General features: G+C 43.2%; 1 protein-coding gene across 2 annotated transcripts in view; it reads right to left on the reverse strand.

Moving 5' to 3' along the window:
- TIAM2 (TIAM Rac1 associated GEF 2) overlaps nt 1–21,624 on the reverse strand; it is a 519,289-nt gene that overhangs the window by 214,276 nt on the left and 283,389 nt on the right. For both annotated transcript variants that reach the window (XM_075339675.1, XM_075339674.1), the window contains exon 7: nt 19,446–19,670. In XM_075339675.1, coding sequence (XP_075195790.1) covers nt 19,446–19,670 — 225 coding nt within the window. The remainder of the gene's footprint in view (nt 1–19,445; nt 19,671–21,624) is intronic.

Genomic DNA, 21,624 nt, shown 5'->3' on the forward strand with positions numbered 1-21,624 from the left:
AGCAATGCACGAGTCTCGCATCGCATCATCCACTCCAGTCTGGAAGCGAGCAACTGCGCTGGATAATGCGATGCGTGAGGGCGGGGCGGCAGATGAGAAAGGGCGCAGCGGATGGAAGATGGGAAAGTGCGCAGCGGATGGAGGAGCGGCAGAGGATGGGAAAGGGCGCAGCGGATGGGAGATGGGAAAGGGCGCAGCGGATGGAGGAGCGGCAGAGGATGGGAAAGGGCGCAGCGGATGGAAGATGGGAAAGGGCGCAGCGGATGAAGGAGCGGCAGAGGATGGGAAAGGGCGCAGCGGATGGAAGATGGGAAAGGGCGCAGCGGATGGAGGAGCGGCAGAGGATGGGAAAGGGCGCAGCGGATGGAAGATGGGAAAGGGCGCAGCGGATGGAGGAGCGGCAGAGGATGGGAAAGGGCGCAGCAGATGGAAGATGGGAAAGGGCGCAGCGGATGGAGGAGCGACAGAGAATGGGAAAGGGCGCAGCGGATGGAAGATGGGAAAGGGCGCAGCGGATGAAGGAGCGGCAGAGAATGGGAAAGGATGCAGCGAATGGAAGATGGGAAAGGGCGCAGCGGATGGAGGAGCGGCAGAGGATGGGAAAGGGCGCAGCGGATGGAAGATCGGAAAGGGCGCAGCGGATGGAGGAGCGGCAGAGGATGGGAAAGGGCGCAGCGGATGGAAGATGGGAAAGGGCGCAGCGGATGGAGGAGCGGCAGAGGATGGGAAAGGGCGCAGCGGATGGAAGATGGGAAAGGGCGCAGCGGATGAAGGAGCGGCAGAGAATGGGAAAGGGCGCAGCGGATGGAAGATGGGAAAGGGCGCAGCGGATGAAGGAGCGGCAGAGGATGGGAAAGGGCGCAGCGGATGGAAGATGGGAAAGGGCGCAGCGGATGGAGGAGCGGCAGAGGATGGGAAAGGGCGCAGCGGATGGAGGAGCGGCAGAGGATGGGAAAGGCCGCAGCGGATGGAAGATGGGAAAGGGCGCAGCGGATGGAGGAATGGCAGAGAATGGGAAAGGGCGCAGCGGACGGAAGATGGGAAAGGGCGCAGCGGATGGAGGAGCGGCAGAGGATGGGAAAGGGCGCAGCGGACGGATGATGGGAAATGGTGCAGCGGATGGAGGAGTGGCGGAGGATGGGGGGGAGGGAGGTGAGATGGGGATACCTACCTTACAGGATGGATCTAGGCAGCAGGATCACAGCAGACAGAAGAGGCAGCAGATGAAGGAGGCAACAGATTGAGGAGTGTGAGTGGGGGCAGTAGATTAAGAGGATGGGAGAGAGCAGGCAGCAGATCGGGGAGAGGGGCAGAGTCTGATGGGAGAGAGAGATGGCACATGGAGGAAGGGGGGCCCCGGGGGGAGGGGGGCCCCCAGAACATGGAGGGGGGAGCGTGGCTTGCAGCACATGTGGGGGGGGAGGGTGGCTTGCAGCACATGTGGGGGAAGGGTGGCTTGCAGCACATGTGGGGGGAGGGTGGCTTGCAGCACATGGAGGGGGAGGAGGTGTAGTGGCGATGGAGAAGGGGCAGCCGATGAAGGAGGCAGCGGCGGCCGATCGGGAACAGTGGGGGCCGATCAGGGGCAGCAGCTGAAAGAGGTGGATGCGACGGCGGCGGGGACAGTGGCGAACGTGGCGGCGGGGACAGTGGCGAACGTGGCGTCGGGGACAGTGGCGAACGTGACGGTGGGGACAGTGGCGGCCGGGGCGATCGGAGACAGCGGTGGGGCTGGCGGTGGCGATCGAAGACAGCGGTGGAGCTGGCGGTGGCGGGCGGGGTGATCGGCGACAGCGGCGGGGCTGGCGGTGGCGATCAGAGATAGCGGCAGGGCTGGCGGTGGCGGGTGGGGCGATCGGAGACAGCGGCGGGGCTAGCGGTGGCGGGCGGGGTGATTGGAGACAGCGGCGGGGCTGGCGCTGGCGGGCGGGGTGATCGGAGACAGCGGCGGGGCTGGCGGTGGTGGGCGGGGCGATCGGAGACAGCGGCGGGGCTGGCGGTGGTGGGCGGGGCGATCGGAGGCAGCGGCGGGGCTGGCGGTGGCGGGCGGGGCGATAGGAGACAGCGGCGGGGCTGGCAGGGCGATCGGGGATAGGGACGGGCGGCGGGGGCATCAACTTACCGATGGGCACCCGCAGAGACCGCTCTCCTCGGCTTTGAGGGACGGACACAGGTCACCGGCACCAGATCCACAGTAATTGGAGAGATCGGTCACAAGACCGGTCTCTCCAATTAGAGCTGGGGGCGGGTGAAGCACCGATCACCCAGCTCCAGCCAATGGCCAGTGCTACAGCAGCACTGATCAGGCCTGGATTTCAATGTTCCAGCCATTTTCAATGGCTGGAACATTACAGTGACTGTAATTGGCTGAGCGGCGTTCGTCAGCCAATCACAGCCTCTGTAGGTTCGGGGAGGAGGCACCACCCCTCCTGAGGTCAGGCAGAGGTCCCCTCTTTCCCGAATCTACAGTTTAATTAAAGAAATGTCACTCCCTGGGGCTCCGGGACCCCGATTTCGCCATGACGTACTGGGTACGTCATGGGTCGTTTAGCACCATGTCACCATGATGTACCCAGTACGTCAAAGGTCGTTAAGGGGTTAAAGAAGCAACATGTCAATTGTTTTTTTCCATTTGAGCTGCGTTTTGATAACATTAGAGTCAATGAGAAGATGCAAAACGCATTCTACATCAAAATCCTAGCGTTTTACATGCTTTATGGATGCAGAAAACATGCGTTTTTGACAATTTAATTGTCTACGTTTTTGACATTATATTAAAGGAATGATATGTCCCTTTACACACACACACACACACACATAGTCCGACAATTAAAATTAGGAAAAACATTAATTTAACGTTATTTTATACATAAATATTAACAAACATTTATCATTTTAATAAAATCAGCTATTTTGTTAATGATTATAATCTTGACATTTGTTATCATTTTTTTCCATTTTTTCATAGTGTTTGAAAGCTAAAACTTTATTTAGCAGTGTATTTGTCATCAAAACGCATCTGACTTTAAGCAATGAAAAAGCATGTAAATTGCGGTAAAACCGCGGCAAAAACGCTAGCGTATTTATAGAGTTTTTGTGGTCAAAAGCAACTTTGGCAAATACCATTTCTGCCAAAGGGTGCGTTTAGAACTGCAACTACCTCGACACAACGTGGGCACATAGCCTAAAGATGAGAACGTTCTGGCTGATACGACTATGACTGAATGAATGAACAGTCCGGGCCATCTGCTGAACATCCCTCACTGCCAAATGGGTATGGCTAATGGCGTGGTCAAAATTTGCTGCGGCGCTCTACAGGCGCTGCATATTCTGTCCCTCTTTCTGTTCTTCAAAAGTTGGGAGGTATGGCTAAGCACATAAGTGAATGCTTATGTATTTTTTACAACAATCCCTGCCCAAGATAAAAAGTGAGAATGTTAAAAAATAAGTATAAAGACTATATCATAACAGACAGTATTGAAAACAAGGGCAATTGTATGAAATATGGACTGTAATTAATAAAAGGGACAGCTGCTGACATGTAGCTGTGTTAGGAGTCTTGTAAATGCACAAAAAGAAACATTTCTTTTTGATCATAGTTTTCATGAAATGAAAAATGACCAGAAACGGAAACCTTCTAATTAAAAGTAACAGAAACTAAGATCTCTGAACTCAGAAATACACTTAATTACTAACATGGAGGCCGGTATTTGTTTTGTGCCATGGGGCATTACAAAGTAAAAATCTGGAACCAATCAATACATCTCAATCTATGCCAGATGTTCCTTTCAAGAGTTTTCTGATCAGGCTGTGATATTACATTGTAGCATGTGTTTTACCTTAGTTTAACTTTAAAGCTAATGAAGCTGTCCCTATAATTCCAGCATTTGTGTCTAATCACTGGTAAATGACTGGTAATGGCACCAGGGGGTAATTACAAAATGTAGAAAGCCATATGCAAAACCTACACATGTTATAGACATCCCAAAATAATCAGCTAGCAAGCCTTAGATAACCTTAGATCCTGCGTCCAGACACACACTGACATAAATGCAGCTTAATGCTATCAGACAGACCCTAGGATAAGTAGGTAAATACCTTGTGGCATCTGAGTGAAATATTTTAATGTCCATATGTCAATCTTTTTTACATATAGTTTGTATGAACACAAAAGAGAGTAATATAAAAGTCCACTACAGTTTCCTCAGAAGAGGGGCAAAATGAAAATATATTAGATCACCAGTAGTCTCAAGAAACCTGGTCAGAGATCCTGAAAATAAAGGGGCTTAAATGAAGCTGTGCAGGGAAATACTGTGAAGGAACAGCGCTGTAGCCTCCTCATTCTCAGGATTGCCGGTCAATCTAGAAGTCGAACCTCCACCTATCGTAAGGTGATATCCTAGTGATATGTCATCAATCTGTGAGAAAGCAATATGCCTTTATTGAGTAAACCGGTAAAGCATGCATACCTGGTGAATAAATCATATTTTAGGGTAATTTTCCATCTCCAGAGTCACTGGGTAAGTCTCCCTCTCCTATAGAGTGTAAACTCTTATGGTCAGCAGAGCCACTCACTCCTATAGAGTGTAAGCTCTTATGATCAGCAGGGTCCTCTCTCTCCTATAAAGTGTAAGGTCTGATAGTCAGCAGGATCATCTCTCTCCTATTGTGTAAGCTCTTATGGTCAGCAGAGTCCTCTCTTTCCTATAGAGTGTAGACTCATATGGTTAGCAGGATTCTCTTTCTCTTCTGTAGAGTGTAAGCTCTTTTGGTCAACGCTCTACTCTCTCCTATAGAGTGTAAGCTCTTATGGTAAGCAGGATCCTCTCTCTCCTACAGAGTGTAGACTCGTATGGTCAGCATGATTCTCTCTCTCTTTTGTAGAGTGTAAGCTCTTATGGTCAGCATGCTTCTCTCTCTCTCTCCTGTAGAATGTAAGCTCTTATGGTCAGCATGATTCTCTCTCTCTTTTGTAGAGTGTAAGCTCTTATGGTTAGCATGCTTCTCTCTCTCTCCTGTAGAATGTAAGCTCTTATGGTCAGCATGATATTCTCTTTTGTAGAGTGTAAGCTCTTATGGTCAGCGTGCTTCTCTCTCTCTCTTCTGTAGAATGTAAGCTCTTATGGTCAGTGTGCTTGTCTCTCTCTTTTGTAGAGTGTAAGTTCTTATGGTTGGCATGCTTCTCTCTCTCTCTCCTGTAGAATGTAAGCTCTTATGGTCGGCATGCTTCTCTCTCTCACTCCTATAGAATGTAAGCTCTAATGGTCAGCATGCTTCTTTCTCTCTCCTGTAGAGTGTAAGTGTAGAGACCCATGGGGAAGGCGGTCAGCCTACTCAATGCCAGGCTGTTTCGGGTCGGGTCAGGCGTTGTCACGGGGTGGCCTTGCCTGGTTCCGTTGCCCCGAGGTGTGCAATGAGGAAAGCTTGTCGTGACGCCACCTGTGGTATGCGGCCAGTAGTAGTCGCCGCTGCAGAATTTCTCACCGGGGCAGGTTTTATGGCAGCAGGGATGGTATTGCCCCCACAGGTGGAGCGGGTCCCAGGTGGATGATGAGGTTTGTAATGGCTGTTGACACATAAATGATTGGCAGCGCCGCAGGTAAGAAGGTAAGGCAGGTAAGAGCCAACACAGTCTCTGTGGGTTCAGGGTGTAGTTTACTCACAAATTCAGCTGCCAGCCAGGTCACACTGGTCACTGCCATGATGGGCTCAGGTCAATCCCAGATCCAGTAAAGGGGGCACCACCAGCGTTGTGAAAAGAGTGAGAGAGAGTGTCCTATTTTTAGAGTGTCCCCCTTAGCAGTTAGGTACCCTGGCTGAGCTCCTGTTCAAAGCCACCGGGCTCAGTAAAGTCCAAGTTTTCCAGAGAGGTGTTGCCAGAACTATGATCCCGACTTAACTAACTATGTGAGTGTGTTGCGCCTTCCTCTACCCCCAAGTGGAACTTGCCCCCCAGGTGACTGGCTTCAGTGACCGGGACGTCCCATGACCGTTATAACCACCCCCCTGCCTACCCTGAGCAACCCCACCCTTTGTGAAGGCTCCTAAGCTGTATGTAGTGTGTGAAGATGGAACACCGGTGATTAACCCCTTCCTTACCTTAAATGAGGTGCAGTACCCTGTGGCGACCTGAACCTCAGGGGTGCCACATAAGCTCTTATGGTCAGCAGGCTTCTCTCTTCCTATAGAGTGTAAGCTCTAATGGTTAGCAGGGTCCTTTTTCTCTCCTATAGAGTGAAAGCTCTTATGGTCAGCAGCGTTTTCTCTCTCCTATAGTGTGTAAGCATTTATGGTCAGCAGGGTCATCTCTCTCTTCTATAGAGTGTAAGCTCTAATGTTTAGCAGGGTCCTCTCTCTTATAGAGTGTAAACTATTATGGTCAGGGTAGTTCTCTATTTTTTCTCTCCACCCCCCCCCCCATCTTCTGAGCAATTACAAGCTTTCTAGTATTGACATTAGTGCGAGTTTATTTGCATCATATGCATTTGAATCACATTTTTGGGAGATACATCATCATTATCAGATCCATATGATTAGGACATTATGCACTTCCAGGGATCAAATCTTATGCAGGTCTTGAGGCTGACAGAAGTAAACAGCTCACAAAGTGGGGACCCCATAGCTCTCAACATGTTATAGTAGCTGTTCTTAGGTACTGTGAATCAGTTCCCTTTGAAGTCAACTGGTCTCCAACAATTCCACTTCCAATTCCACATCTGAATATTGTGACCATGCAATTGTAATAAGAAAAAAAAACATTTAAAAAGAATATTCTAAATCTACAAATGTATTACTAAACCAATCTCTTTTTAGTCATCTGATTATATTCCTTGAATACACTACAGTTTACTGGATCAGGTTTTTATGGTGATAATTTTTTATTATTATTTATTATTATTATAGCGCCATTTATTCCATGGCGCTTTACAAGTGAAAGAGGGTAAACGTACAACAATCATTAACCGTACAAAACAGACTGGTAAAGGAGGAGAGAGGACCCTGCCCGCGAGGGCTCACAGTCTACAGGGAATGGGTGATGGTACGATAGGTGAGGACAGAGCTGGTTGCGCAGTGGTCTACTGGACTGAGGGCTATTGTAGGTTGTAGGCTTGTTGGAAGAGGTGGGTCTTCGGGTTCCTCTTAAAGGTGTATTGCCATCTTCAAGATCCTATCCCAATATGTAGTAGGTGTAATAATAATATTAGCAAGTACCTTGAATTAGAAATGTAGTATAGTTCTCCTGATTAGCTATGTCACTTGTGCAGGGCATTGCAGCAGCTAAGGTATCCACGATTACGATCACTCATATAGTGACAGTAGCTCATGGTCATAACCATGGATTGTTCAAGCTACTATCATGCTCTGCACATGAGGTAAGAGACATAGCTAATCAGGAGAATTATACTAGATTTCTCATTGGAGGTATTTGCTAATATTATTATTACTACACCTACTACATATTGGCATAGGAGCTTGGAGATGGGAATAACCCTTTAATGCCACAGATATAATTATGTGCTTTACACCAAAATGGCAAAAATGGTACTGAATTTCTCCCATCCATCTTGCACCCCCTGGCGCCTCCCCAAAAAACAAAAAACAAACAGATAGGTTTCTCCATCTTATCAAAACGGTACAAGCAAAATAAATATCAAAGCTTGACACCTGTCATTTTACACCTCAAAAAAGGATGCCCAGAAAAGATGCATCATCCTCTTCGTCATCAATGCATATCCCATGCCATAGTGTGCCCGCATCATGCAGAATAAAGGGTCTCTGAATGAACAAAAATATATATATACCCTGATGCTCTACAGAATAGAGAATTGGAGAATTATGTTATCTAGTAAACTACATTAGTGTAGAAAAATGTAAATAAATATGCTACATTTGTGTTCATTTTTCCCTTCATGAGACCAACAAACCAAAAAGATAGTAGTTTCATTGTGCTGTTATGAAAAGGTCCATATGTGCTGCAAAAATATGGTGGCTATATAATAAGAATAAGTACTCAACTAGAAAAAAAGCATTCTACCTAAACAATTAAAAGAACCTTGGCCCTGTAAGAGATAAAACGTTATGTAATATTAGAATGTTGTTTCTTTCTACCATTATAAGAATCTCACAAGAATAATACTTAAGGAAATACTAACAACATTGTGGAGCATCTTTTCTTAGAACTGTAGGGTGTGCCATTCCTCTGTTATTCCTTCTAGAAATGTGTGAATAAGTTAACAACTGAGCGTCACTAATTCCCTTTTTGCTATACAAGACTGGCAGCTCTAGGCTAAGCAGGGACTATACCCAAACTATGTATTCAGCCACACACAGCCATGACATACATGTCTACACTATTGTAGATGCTTCCTTCCCATCTGCAACCAACCCGCTATGCACTTTTCCCTTTATCCCACAGATTCCCCTCCAATAAAAACATGACACCTGCTTGGATAAATTGGCCAAATCGGGCCTTTATTACCCAAACATGACAGTAATAAATAAAATATCTTTCTTTAAAGTGAGGTGGGTTCTTGGAGCTCCAAAACCTGGTGGACGTTCCCATAATATTGATAAACCATCCGGCATTGCCCCCAGCTATAACCACAGGCTCGGGGACACCTGTTATCGGAAAACCACTTCCCTAACACCGACTTCCAGGGGACTCGACCCTGGAGAACCCTAAAGTCTGCCAGATAATTACCATTCCAAAGAAAAGAAGGGGGTTATCATGCACCTGATGTTCAACACCCCCCCCACCATTTTACCACCAACTCCAATAACCCACCTCACTACTGCTTGCCGAAATGACACCGAACACTTTGTTAAAAACACAAAACAGATTCCTAACAAACCCACACCCAAAGCTCAACACAGGGTGGGAGGGCGAGACCTTTTCTGCTGGCCTAAAATGCTGTTCCGGTAGTCCCCACCCCCTTTTCTGATGCTATATACCAGATTCAAACTTGGCCTCCCCCCAACACCTTTCCCTGCCCCCTAAACTTTTAACCCCCCCACAGCCCGCGCTTTATTTCCCTCCAACCAGTGTTAACCTCTCGTTGCCCTACATAGTCAGTCATGGGTCACTTTGTCCATGGCTCTTCTGTGGGCTCCATTCAGCCTTACATGTATACATATACAGTATACACAAACACACACATATATATTCAGTATATATACACACATACTTATATATGCACAACAATATATACATACACAGACACAGACACACACACACACACACATCCAGTATATAGACAATGATACACATATATATATATATATATATATATATATATATATATATATACATTCCACCACACACATAAATACAAGGATACATACACATACATATACAGTATTCAACAACATGCACATGCATACATATACAATATACACCAACAGACACACATATACATATCTAAAGTATATAGATACTTACATACACACGTCCATACACATACAGTTGAAACCAGAAGTTTCCATACACTATCTAAAAAGACACATCTGCATGCTTTTCTCACTGTCTGACATGAATCAGAATAAACCATTCCTGTTTTAGGTCAATTTTGAACCAATATTATTTACATTTGCCAAATGCCAGAATAATGAAAGAGAATGTTTTAAGGCATTTTTATTACTTTCTGCAAAGTCAAAGTTTTGCAGTGGCCATCAAAAAGTCCTGATCTCAATTCTATTGAAAATTTATGGGCAAAGCTGAAAAGGCAGGTAGGTGTGAGCAAGGCGACCTAAAAACATGGCCCAGTTACACCAGTTCTGTCAGGAGGAATGAATCCAAATTCCTACCAACTATTGTGAAAAACTTGTGGAAGGAGATCCAAAATGTTTCACCTAAGTCATACAGTTTAAGGGCAATGGTACCAAATACTAATGAAAGGTATGTAAGCTTCTAATTTCAACTGTGTATGTATACTGTATCTCTCTCTCTCTCTGTCATATATATATATATATATATATATATATATATATATATATATATATATATACACACACATACATACATACACACACATACACGCAAGTGTATCTCAATAAATTAGAATATCCTCTAAGTTTTCAGTAATTCAGTATGTGCATATATTATATAGAGTAATTACAAACAGAGTGATCTATTTCAAGTGTTTATTTCTGTTAATGTTAATGATTATGGTTTACAGCCAATGAAACCTAAAAGTCATTATCTCAGAAAATTAGAATATTATATAAGAGCAACTGAAAAATTATTTTAAACTTAGAAAATGTTGGCGCCTACTGAAAAGTAAGTACAGTAAATGCCTCAATACTTGGCCAGGGCTCCTTTTGCATGAATTAGTGCATCAATGTGGCGTGGCATGGAGGGGATCAGCCTGTGGCACTGCTGAGGTGTTATGGAAGCCCAGGTTGCTTTGATAGCAGCTTTCAGCTCATATGCATTGTTGGACCTATACCAGCAGATGACATGGCTCCCCAAACCATCACTGATTGTGGAAACTTCACACTAGACCTCAAGCAGCTTGGATTGTGGCCTCTCCACTCTTCCTCCAGACTCTGGAACCTTGATACATCACTTGTAAAAAGCCAGCTTCTTTAGCAATGACTTTTGTGGCTTACCCTCTTTGTGGAGTGTATCAATAACTGACATCTGGACATCTGTCACATCTACTGAACCAGACTAAGGGACCATTTTAAATGCTTAAAAAGCCTTTGCAGGTGTTTGTAGTAATTATTTTAATTTTCTGAGATAATGACTTTTGGGTTTTCATCTGCTTTAAGCCATAATCATCAACATTAACAGAAATAAACACTTGAAATAGATCCCTCTGTGTAATGACTAAATAATGTGTTTCACTTTTCCTAATGAATTACTGAAACAAATTAACTTTTTGAGGATATTCTAATTTATTGAGATGCACTTGTATATATATATATACACACACATACATATGCAGGAAGAGTAAAAGAAAGAGGAAAACACATGGATTTCTAGTGAGTATTTTCATGCTGATAAATACATCACTGAATTATAAAATGAGTGACTAACGATTTGACCAAAAAATTGAAAATAAAATAATAATGAAAATGAATAATCTGAGTGTTTGCATTGAAAATTGTACATGGTTTATTCAGCACAGTGAAAGGAATTAAAGACAATTACGACTCAACCTACCCTTTTAAAAGTGACAGGCGCATGACTTTTTCCTTTAAGTCATTCCTACCAAAACGTCAAGTAACAGATGACAATCTATCTATAGATCAAAGAGGTAAGGAAAACATTATAGGGTAATAATACCATAATTGTACTGAGACACTGAGCTGCTGTTCCTTGAGAATGGTGAAATGTGACGCCTTAGTCTTATGGCCGAGCACAGAAAATCCCAACGCAGCAGATTATCTGGGATAAATAGCTGCTTAGACCATTTAGTATTTTAACTTCAAAAGTACTAGATCACAGAAGAGTGAGCCAAACGTATCTATTGTGGAGGGTGTGTTGGGGAGCAAATGTTGCTGGTCTTTTTGTTGTACTTCTGGGAAAAACAAACATTATTATTATGATAATTATTTCACTGTGTTTCAAGAAAATTCATATATAAATATTCTATTATGTGGGTGTTGGAGAAAAAAGAACAAAATAATATATGTTGTATTATTCTTAAACACATCCAATATAGATGTAATATAAATATTTCATTTAATTGCCCTTATTATTTTAGTTTTATGCGTCTCAGTCATCAAAAATGTCTAAAAGAAAAAGTAACCAATCAGCGTTTCCTAAAGCAACCAATCAGAGATCAGCTTACATTTTTTAAACTTCTCTGGTAAAATTAAAGCTGTACTGTAATGTGATTGGTTGTTATGAAAAATAAAGATAGCTTTTGTAAAAACAAATCTTCCCTGTGTATTGGGAATAATATAATTGTTGCAACATTGTGGGCACATGTTCCTGCAGAGTAGGGCACCTGTTAAAAATGTACTGTTCTATAGCATAACTCCTATTTGTCCCAGATTCAACAGGACTGTCCAGATTTGAGGGCTCTTGTCCTGACTCTTCAACCTCTCAGGGCAGCGGATACATTTCATTTCCTTCATCTCTGGTTTCCCTTGGCCGAGAACATGTGAATTCTATGTTTGTAGGCATCAGCTCTACCATTGAGCCACTGAACTGATACTTATGGGAGGATTTTATCATCTTGACCTGTATTGCAAGTAGGGAACCCAAAAGCAGATTATTCAGCTCCACTGAGATACTGTATATATATACATATATCTCTATTTACCTTGGTGAAGAAAAAGGCAGATTTTTTTGTTCTTATAAAACTACTATAAAATAATTACAAAATTGTCTTTTGTTTCTTATCCCTGCCTGGGACTCAATCTACCAACTTCCAAACATTTTAGCAGCACCCTAGCTGCTGAGCCACAAACTCTGGTGATGTAACAGGGAGACGTTCCTATACTTGACGCTGCAATGCAGCATCTTGACTCCACAGACAGATTACACTAAACATAAAGATCCATTATACAGAACTGTGCATCTCTATGTCCTGAATTTCACAGGGAGAATAAAACCGATTTTTTTGTCTTTTAATAAAGTTACTAAAAATAACTAAAATAATGTCATTTTTAATGCGTTTTTTAAAAAAATAATAAACATCACAAATCAGCAAAAAACAACGACATGTTTGGTGTCCCTGTAATCATAATGACCCTCACAACACAGTGATCAGATTTATGGGGTTTGTGTGACCATAACCATGCGTGTGACTGGTACCTGATTAAACACGGACGTCTGAAACCAGCCACACATGTAGCGTAACTGCCGTTTTTTCTGCTGCTGTTTTTGCACTGAAATTTGCTGTGTTTAATTGTCCAAGTAATGTGGATGTGATTTAATTAAAAGATGCCGCTGAACTCGGTTCTTGTGCTTTTTTTTCTCCAGAGCTTATTTTAAATGAAAGGGGGGCATTATGAGTGTGAGACATGTAATGACTGATAGTATGCTCCCCTATTCTCACTACCGGGCTTTGTATGACTATAACTAAGACAATACTGCAGAGCTGAGGTTTGTCTCATTAGAAACACCTCAGCAGTTGAATCACTCTTTTTGTGCTGTCAGCTCAGCAGCAGAGCTGTGCCTGACTAATACTAACACTTCTTTAGCTTTCATTTTACATAGCAAGTGTGTGAGGAGAAACAGTATAGCAGAGCTGATAGCACTATGAAAACAGAACTGTAACTGTAGTTGTGTTTGTAATAAGACAAAGTTTGGCTGCAGTCTCGTCCCCCAACACTGGCTGCTTGTAGATGGAAGTCAAAGAAGTGCTAGTGGAAATCAGGCACAGCTCTGCAGCAGTGCTGACAGCACTATGAGACAATAGCTACAGCAGTAAAGTTGTATGTAATAAGGTAAAGAGTATGAGTATGATTATAGCTGTCAGTCATTACATGTCTCACACAGGTAATACCCACTTTCATTTAAAATAAGCTTCTCAGGGAGTTCTGTGTCCGGCCCATAGATTCTAACAGCTCATTTACATATTAAGAAAAATGTGGATTTCTGAGGAATAAAACAACAGATCACAGATATAAAGGTGTCATTTTATTCATCTTTCTATAACCTGCATGTCCATACACACAGCTTAGAAGGGTTGATCCTAGTGACAGATGTCCTTTAACCCCTTTGCGTACCCTGACGTAACTATACATCACAGTGAGGGCGCATGTGTATGGAGTGAGCTCAGGAGCTATGCCTACTCCATACAGGGCATGTGCTGGCTGTAATACATAGCCAGATTCTACCTGTAACATAAGCAATTGGCGTGTTCAGATCACTGGTATTTAGCTTTTATATACTGCTGCATTCCCTGACAGCAGCATTTAAATAGCGCCATTGCCGGTGCTAACTCTCACCAGTGCCCACCGCCCCCCACACTGTTGGGTTTCTTTGGCAGTTTATTATTAGTAATAATAAATATAATTGATTGGTATCACTGTGTGGCACCCCTGAGTGTAAGGTGCCACCGGGTACTACATCTAACCCCGGAATTCCTGGAAGACCAGTGCCGGTAAACACCACAACACACACAATCCACGCCCTTTTCCCCAGACTGAATAACAGGCTGGACCTGATGGATGGCCACCTATTGGTTGGAATTCATTCAATCCACTAGTCAGAAACTTGGGAGGAGGAGGGGATAGTCAATAGAGTGGACGGACGACGGACATCTTGTTAGATTAGTGAAAAGACAGTCAGTCAGAAGTTACCACGCTGACGGAAAGTGTAAAGTGACTACTGAGTAAAAAGGAGTATGGTTGCCAGGGAGAGTATGGCGAGAGTACTCACTGGACCGAGCACCGACGGGGTACAGAGCCCTAGTTCAGGAAGACGCTTCGGCTAACCTGATAACAATCTGTCCGGTGAGTGGACCATCAAGGACCTTACCGATGTTAGTGTCCAGGGGACAACAGCAGAGAGAGAACCTGGGAACAGGGACAGAGGTCTGATCCAAGAGAGGTTCAAGCTGCCTGCCGTACGGGCCAGGAAGGAGACAACAGGAGGGGACTAAAACGCTCCAGGCCACGGAGACCCACCAACTGCAGACGGGTGCATGGAAATAAAGCTCACCAGTTCACTACACCGACACTGGAAGAAAGGGAATACCGGATTGGTAAAGACCAGCACCAGCCGGGTTGCAGCAACTGCAAACCAGTGAGTATAGCACAAGTTAAATCGCAACCCATCTGCATCGATATACTACAACCACCATCATCCTCACCTGGGGCCTAGCTCTACTTGCGGAAAGCCATCACACCTAAGCTGTCCAATACAACCAGCCCCAGCAGTGAGAGACTTTGCAGCAGTGGCTTTCCCCATTTAGCCGCAAGTGGCGTCATGGAAAACACTTTATTTTTATTTTTCCCTTGTACAAAACCCCTTTTAAGCAAACCCCAGGGTCATGGAAGCGGGCAATGGCCACCCAGTTAACTATCCCAGTAATATACAGCCAACCGAGTACCCCAAAGCCCTGGGGTGCGTGAACTGCATCCATAAAAGCTCGGTCTATCAAAAGTTTAAAAAATGTATAACTTATGTTGAACTCCAAAAGAAAAAAAGAAATCACAGCACCAGTTTTTACAGTCACTGCAGCTTCCAAATATGTAATAAGAAGTGACTAATACAGTATGTCGTATGTACCCCAAAATGATATCAATAAAAATGGCAGCTTGAAGCAAATCCTCTTACAGCTCCGCTAATAGAAAAATATAAAAATATTACAGATTTAAGAAGTTGGCAACACAAATAATTTTTTATTTTTTTTATACAAATTTGAGGTGTGGGGAGTTCAATTTCTAAAATATGTTAATAAACTATACAATTTTCTTATCGCTGTAATTCGAAAAGCAATCCCTATTATGGCTATATCAAGTGAAAAATCAAAAAGATATGAGGAGGAAAAAATGGAACCATAACAAAAAAATATCAGCTGAAGGGAATAAACATTAAAATCTTTCATTTGGTAAAAAGTATGGTGGTTTTTGTTTAATGCGGTCCCAAGAAAAACTGAGATAGAAATATTATATGAACTTTTATATAAAAATGGCTTGTTGTACATGTTTAACATTACTATTGAGATTTAATAGGTTATTATTGGCTGCGTCCAATAGATAATTGGAATGCTTCCTCTGTATAAAGCACTTCCAATAATCACAGCTACCGGCAATGCCTGAAGCTTTTTCTGGACAAGTCGGAACCATTTCCAAATGGTCCTAGCATTAATGATGAAATGTTAGTGACAAACTAATTATTTTTTATGTACTCACAGCCATGTGCTGTAATCTATCCAAACTGATTAGCCACAGCAGCCAATGTGTTTTATTAAGCAGGCGTATGGACATATAGCCATCTAATTAAAGGGAATAGTAGTAACTGTTGTAAAGTCGCTCACAGCTGCCTCTTCTGGTGTCTATATATAACCTATAAAAAAAATAGCCCATACACAGAAATAACATTATATATAGTTTATTTAACAATTTGCACAAAATATGGCAAGGTAAAGAATAGTGAAACAGGTGCAAATAAAGCACCACAAGGACGGCTCAGCAGGGGGACAACAAGAAACACCAAATTAAATGTTTCACATAGTATCTAAAAAAATATACTGTATATACATGCAATTATAAGTGTCCCAAATAGTGGGAATACACAATATCAATATAATGCACACACCCTCCCCTGACGAAGGCTAAATGCCGAAACACGTGTAGGTCTTTGGTGTCGGCACAGCAGGAGCGGGATATGACTTCAGGTAAATACATGCGGCCTTGGATATTCACCATCTTACCTATATTGATGTGTTTTACCTGACTCTTGAATTATGCCTGAATTACTCGTTTGATCAGCATTTATTCCTGTAGACAGCATCTTGCTTTTTGCACATTTGCCATTTACATTTCTTGATTAACCCTTTGCACCCTGTCTATTCCTCCCTTTTTTTTAGTATCTTCTTTTTCTTATAGTATACTTCATTAACATTGTATATATACAGTACGTGTGCACTAGCGCATGTTTTTTAACTTGTACATATTTATGTGCATTGGTATTGGTGCATTATATTGATATTGTGTATTCCCAGTATTTGGGACACATGATTGCACGTATATATATTTTTTGGGATACTGTGTGAAACTTCTAACTTGCTGTTTCTTGTTGTCCCCCTGCTGTGCCACCCTTGTGGTGCTTTACTTGCACCTATTTCACTATTCTTTACCTTGCCATATTTTATGCAAATTGTCCTTAGGCTAAGGCCCCACTTTGCGTTCTCCTACTTGCAGTTTAGAATGCATGTTTTTGCCTTAACCCCTTCAGCCCCCGGGCACTTTCCGTTTTTGCGTTTTTGTTTTTTGCTCCCCTTCTTCCGAGAGGCGTAACTTTTTAATTTTTCCATCAATCTTGCCATATGAGGGCTTGTTTTTTGCGGGACGAGTTGTACTTTTAAATGAAACCATAAGTTTTACCATATAGTGTACTGGAAAACGGCAAAAAAATTCCAAGTGCGGAAAAATTGCAAAAAAAGTGGGATTGTACAATAGTTTTTGGGATATTTTATTCACCGTGTTCACTATATGGTAAAACTGATGTGTGGGTATGATGCCTCAGGTCGGTGCGAGTTTGTAGACACCAAACATGTATAGGTTTACTTGTATCTAAGGGGTTAAAAAAATTCACAAGCTTGTCCAAAAAACGTGGCGCACGTTTTGCGCCATTTTCCAAAACCCGTAGCGTTCTCATTTTTCAGGATCTGAGGCTCAGTGATGGCTTATTTTTTGCGTCTTGACCTGACGTTCTTAACGGTACCATTTTTGCGCAGATGCTACGTTTTGATCGCCTGTTATTGCATTTTGTGCAAAATTTGCGGCGACCAAAAAACGTAATTTTGGCGTTTGGAATTTTTTTGCCGCTACACCGTTTACTGATCAGATTCATTGATTTTATATTTTGATAGATCGGGCATTTCTGAACGTGGCGATACCAAATATGTGTGTATTTTTTATTTTTTTTAACCCTTTAATTTTCAATGGGGTGAAAGGGGGGTGATTTGAACTTTTAGGTTTTTTTATTTTTTTTTAATTTTTTAAAACTTTTTTTTTACTTTTTTTTTTTATTTTACTAGTCCCCCTAGGGGGCTATTGCGATCAGCAATCCGATCGCTCTGCACTATCTGCAGATCTCAGCTACAGAGCTGAGAACTGCAGATTTGCTGCTTCACTTTCAATGCCGGCTGTATTCCGGCATTGAGAGGAAGTGACTCATGTTAGCTACAGGCGTCATCACATGACCCTGTGCTACCATGGCAACCGCCGAAAGTCACGTGATCATGTCACGTGACTTCCGGTGGGGGCGGGGTAAGTCACTGTCATGGCGGCGTCCATATACATATCGCTGCCAAGACTTTGGCAGCGAAATGTAAGGGGTTAATGGCCGCGGGTGGAAGCGATTCCACCTGCGGCTAGCAGGCACACATATCAGCTGTTGATAACAGCTGATATGTGCGCGTCTCGTCGCCGCCTGCCGGCGGCAGGGGGCGGGGCTTACCGGCACACGATCCATGACGTATCTAGTACGTCATGGGTCGTTAAGGGGTTAAAGGGAACCTGTCATCAGAAATTTTGCAGTTCTAGCAATGTTCCTGTTGTTTATGTGCCCCCTTTCTGACCAAAATAAAGACTTTGTAAAGTGGTAACTTTTTGTATTCAGATCTTGATAATGGTACACGGGGGCGGGCTCTCTGGTGTCCGTTAGTCGGCTTCCCTGACGCTTTAGGCCGTCTCCCATCGCGCAATTTCAAAGAGGTGACGTGAGGTAAGCTAGCCAGCGCTTGCGCAGAACGGTGGAGGTGGCGGTGAAAGCACGACCATGAGATTATGGGCGGGTACTTGCTGATGAAAGTCACAGCGCCGCCCATAATCTCGCGCATGCGCAACACGTCACCAGCGGTCACACTGTGCACATTGCACAGTCCCGCGAGAGTGGCAGTTTCATATAACTTGTTTTTTTTTTGTTTGTTTTTTTCTTACTGCCCCATTCTATGTCCTGTTGTGTATAAATATGTGACTCTTCAGATTTTATGTTATATTGAGCCTGATGAAGAGACCTGAGTAGTCTCGAAAGCTTGCTATTATTACCATCTTTTCAGTTAGCCATTAAAAGGTATCAACCACTGAGGACTTCAGTTCTTTTAAACAATTTTTTGTTTTATATAAAAAAGAGCATTAAAAAACTATTTATCCAAAGGTAGGAAGAAAGGCGAATTAGATATATTTCTGAAGCTGGTAATCTCAGCAGGAATCCATAGCAGAAGTGAAGTTTGCAGTATTGTGCATTAGATCTTTATAAATATGTTCATGTTTTCTATGCAGAATAACGGGAACATGTGATTATGCTAATGAATTACTAAATACATATGCTATGCTCTAAAATAGGGGACACATGATATACATATACGGTACAAGGCGTATGTCTATAGATAACAGTGGACATACAGTATCCAGTTCAACATTTGGATCAAATTTATTTCCTTTACACATAGCTCTGAAAAGTAAATCAATTTGTAAACTGGCACTATTCTCATAGCAGCCTATCACAGCTCAGCTTTCATATTACCAAAGCAGCTAAAGGAAAGAGAGGTGAGTTCTGATTGGTTGCTATGGAAAAAAGGTCCATGTTCTGTCAGACATTTGTGAAAAATAAGGCCTAGTGCAGGAATCAGCAACCTGTGGCTTTCCAGCTGTTGTGAACCTACATTTCCCAACGTGCCCTGACACGTGGATGCTGGTGCACTGCCAAAGGTAGCTGATCCCAGTGTATGACAAGAGGTAGAACAATACATACAAGGCTCTGTAAACTCACTAGTAGGATAAAGCAGTAGCTGGTAATAAATTATTAAACCCACCTGGTTTTCTATGGCTTTTCTATTCTTGGGGTCATTAACAATAGAGAGTTGTAGCTCGGCCATCTTCTTCATTTTACTGTCCATATCAACCTTTTGCATAAGACTTCTAGTTTGACTTTTTAGCAATCTGATGGTGTCCTCTTTCCCATGCTTCTTGGCAAAAAGTGAGGCACAGGCAGAGTGAATTGCTGTCACCCAGTTTTCGAGATCTGTTTGGCTTGTGGCCTACAGGATGAATTAAAAACAATTGGATAATTCTAACATCAGTGATAAACGCCATGAAGACAATAACAAACAAAATCTAAGAAACATGGTATATTCTACATCTGCAGAACACCTAGGATATGTGCGCATGCTGAGTATTTGGATCATACTGACACCAAGGCCAAATAGGTTTTTATTATCTATCTATATGGCATTCACTGCTATCTAAAAACGCCAGCAAAACAAAAATGCAGCAAGTACACAGCAAAACCGCAATCATTTTATACCTGCGTTTTCATAGCACTTTTGATTAATTTCATTGTTGTTAATGGGTGAAAAAAGGCTGCAAAAAAGCTGAAAGAATGTACATGCTGCAAGTCACAAATAAGCAGCGTGTGCATGACACTTCAGGATTCTCATTGACTTTGCTGGCATCAGGATTCCAATCAGGTTTTGGGAAAAATCTGCAGTCAAAATTGCATAAAAAAGAGATAAACATGCAACTTGTGCACAAAGCCATAAAGTGCTTATCCAGTGAAAACAAGTTATCACCTATCCACAGGATAGATGGCACTGATAGAATGGAGAGGCAAAGCCCATGCTCGGCCTGCACTCCACTCATTCTCATTGGTCCTGCAGAGCACAGTGCTTGGCTTTGTTTGGCAACCCCACAGAGTACCCCATTGGGGTTAAAAACTCCCTGTTCTGCCAATCAGAGAGGTTCTCGGAGGTCAAACTCCCACAAATCAACGTTACCACCTTTCTCATGGATAGCTGATAACTTGGTTTCATCTGAAAATGCTTAAATAGGTAGTTCACTCACATTGATATTATAATGAGAAACGAGGTTTCTCTCAAATACCTTGTGTTGCCAATAGTGCCTGTGAGCAGCAGTATTGCGTGAACCCCGCGCTCCGTGACCTCTGATGCCCGGTGATGTCACGTCAACTTCCTGTTGACCTGACATCACCGCAGCCGACCCCAGTCTTCCTGAGTCACTGGGCCGTGGGCGGCGTTTCACCATTCATCACAGCCCAGCGTCGCTCCTGTTTGTGGCGCTCTGAAGTGAAGGAAAGAGCAGGGAGATGCTGAGCTGTGACGCTGGGCAGTGATGAGCAGTTAAACGCAGCCCCCAGCACAGTCACTCAGGAAGACTGCGGCCTGCCTCAGTTGATGTGACATTACCGGACATTAGAGGTCACGAAGCGTTGAGCGGACCACAATAGCGCCATGCACAGGCACTGTTGGCAACATAAGGTATTTGAGAGAAACCTTGTTTCTCAACATAACATCAATGTGGCCAGTAATGAAAAGGGGTGAACCACCCCTTTAAAGCTTATGTTACTTTTTAAAGCACCACTTCAGCTTTTAGTTTTTTTCTTTTCAGTGCTGGAGTGGCACTTTAAAGTGGCACTTTAAATGTAAAGCCCCCTGTCCCCTGTATTATACTTGTCCTTCGGCAACTTCATCGTTTTTCAGCGCAGCTCTGGTCCCACAGCGCTGTCTTCAGCACAACCACTCAATGCAACTCAATGAATGCCAGAACAAGGCAGAGTTATGACCTCCAGAATGCTCCATGAAACTGTGGAGTTGCCGGTAGGTCACAAAACACCATAGATCAACCAGAGTGACACTAGAAAAAGATGAAGATGCCGAAGGGTGAGTATATGAAAGGGGGCAGGTGACTTACATTTACAGGACCACCCCAGGGCTGAAATAAAAAAAAACCCAAATGCTGGAATGCAGCTTTAAAGGAATTTCTTCTAGCTACTCTAGTTATAAAGAAGGGACCTGACATCTAAGGGTGTAAGAAGGGGTGAAAAATTATTACCTTGGAACAGGTTCATATTCTCTTACAATTTATATAGTTATGTGTCAAGTTACACTTATTGAAACAAGATATGTTTCTGAATCATGGCTGCTTAACATTGTAAGAAAGGTTAGATCTGTATTGTTGTACCGCAAGATTGCCCAG

The sequence above is a fragment of the Anomaloglossus baeobatrachus genome, chromosome 3, assembly GCF_048569485.1.
Source record: "Anomaloglossus baeobatrachus isolate aAnoBae1 chromosome 3, aAnoBae1.hap1, whole genome shotgun sequence".
NCBI lineage: Eukaryota > Metazoa > Chordata > Amphibia > Anura > Aromobatidae > Anomaloglossus > Anomaloglossus baeobatrachus.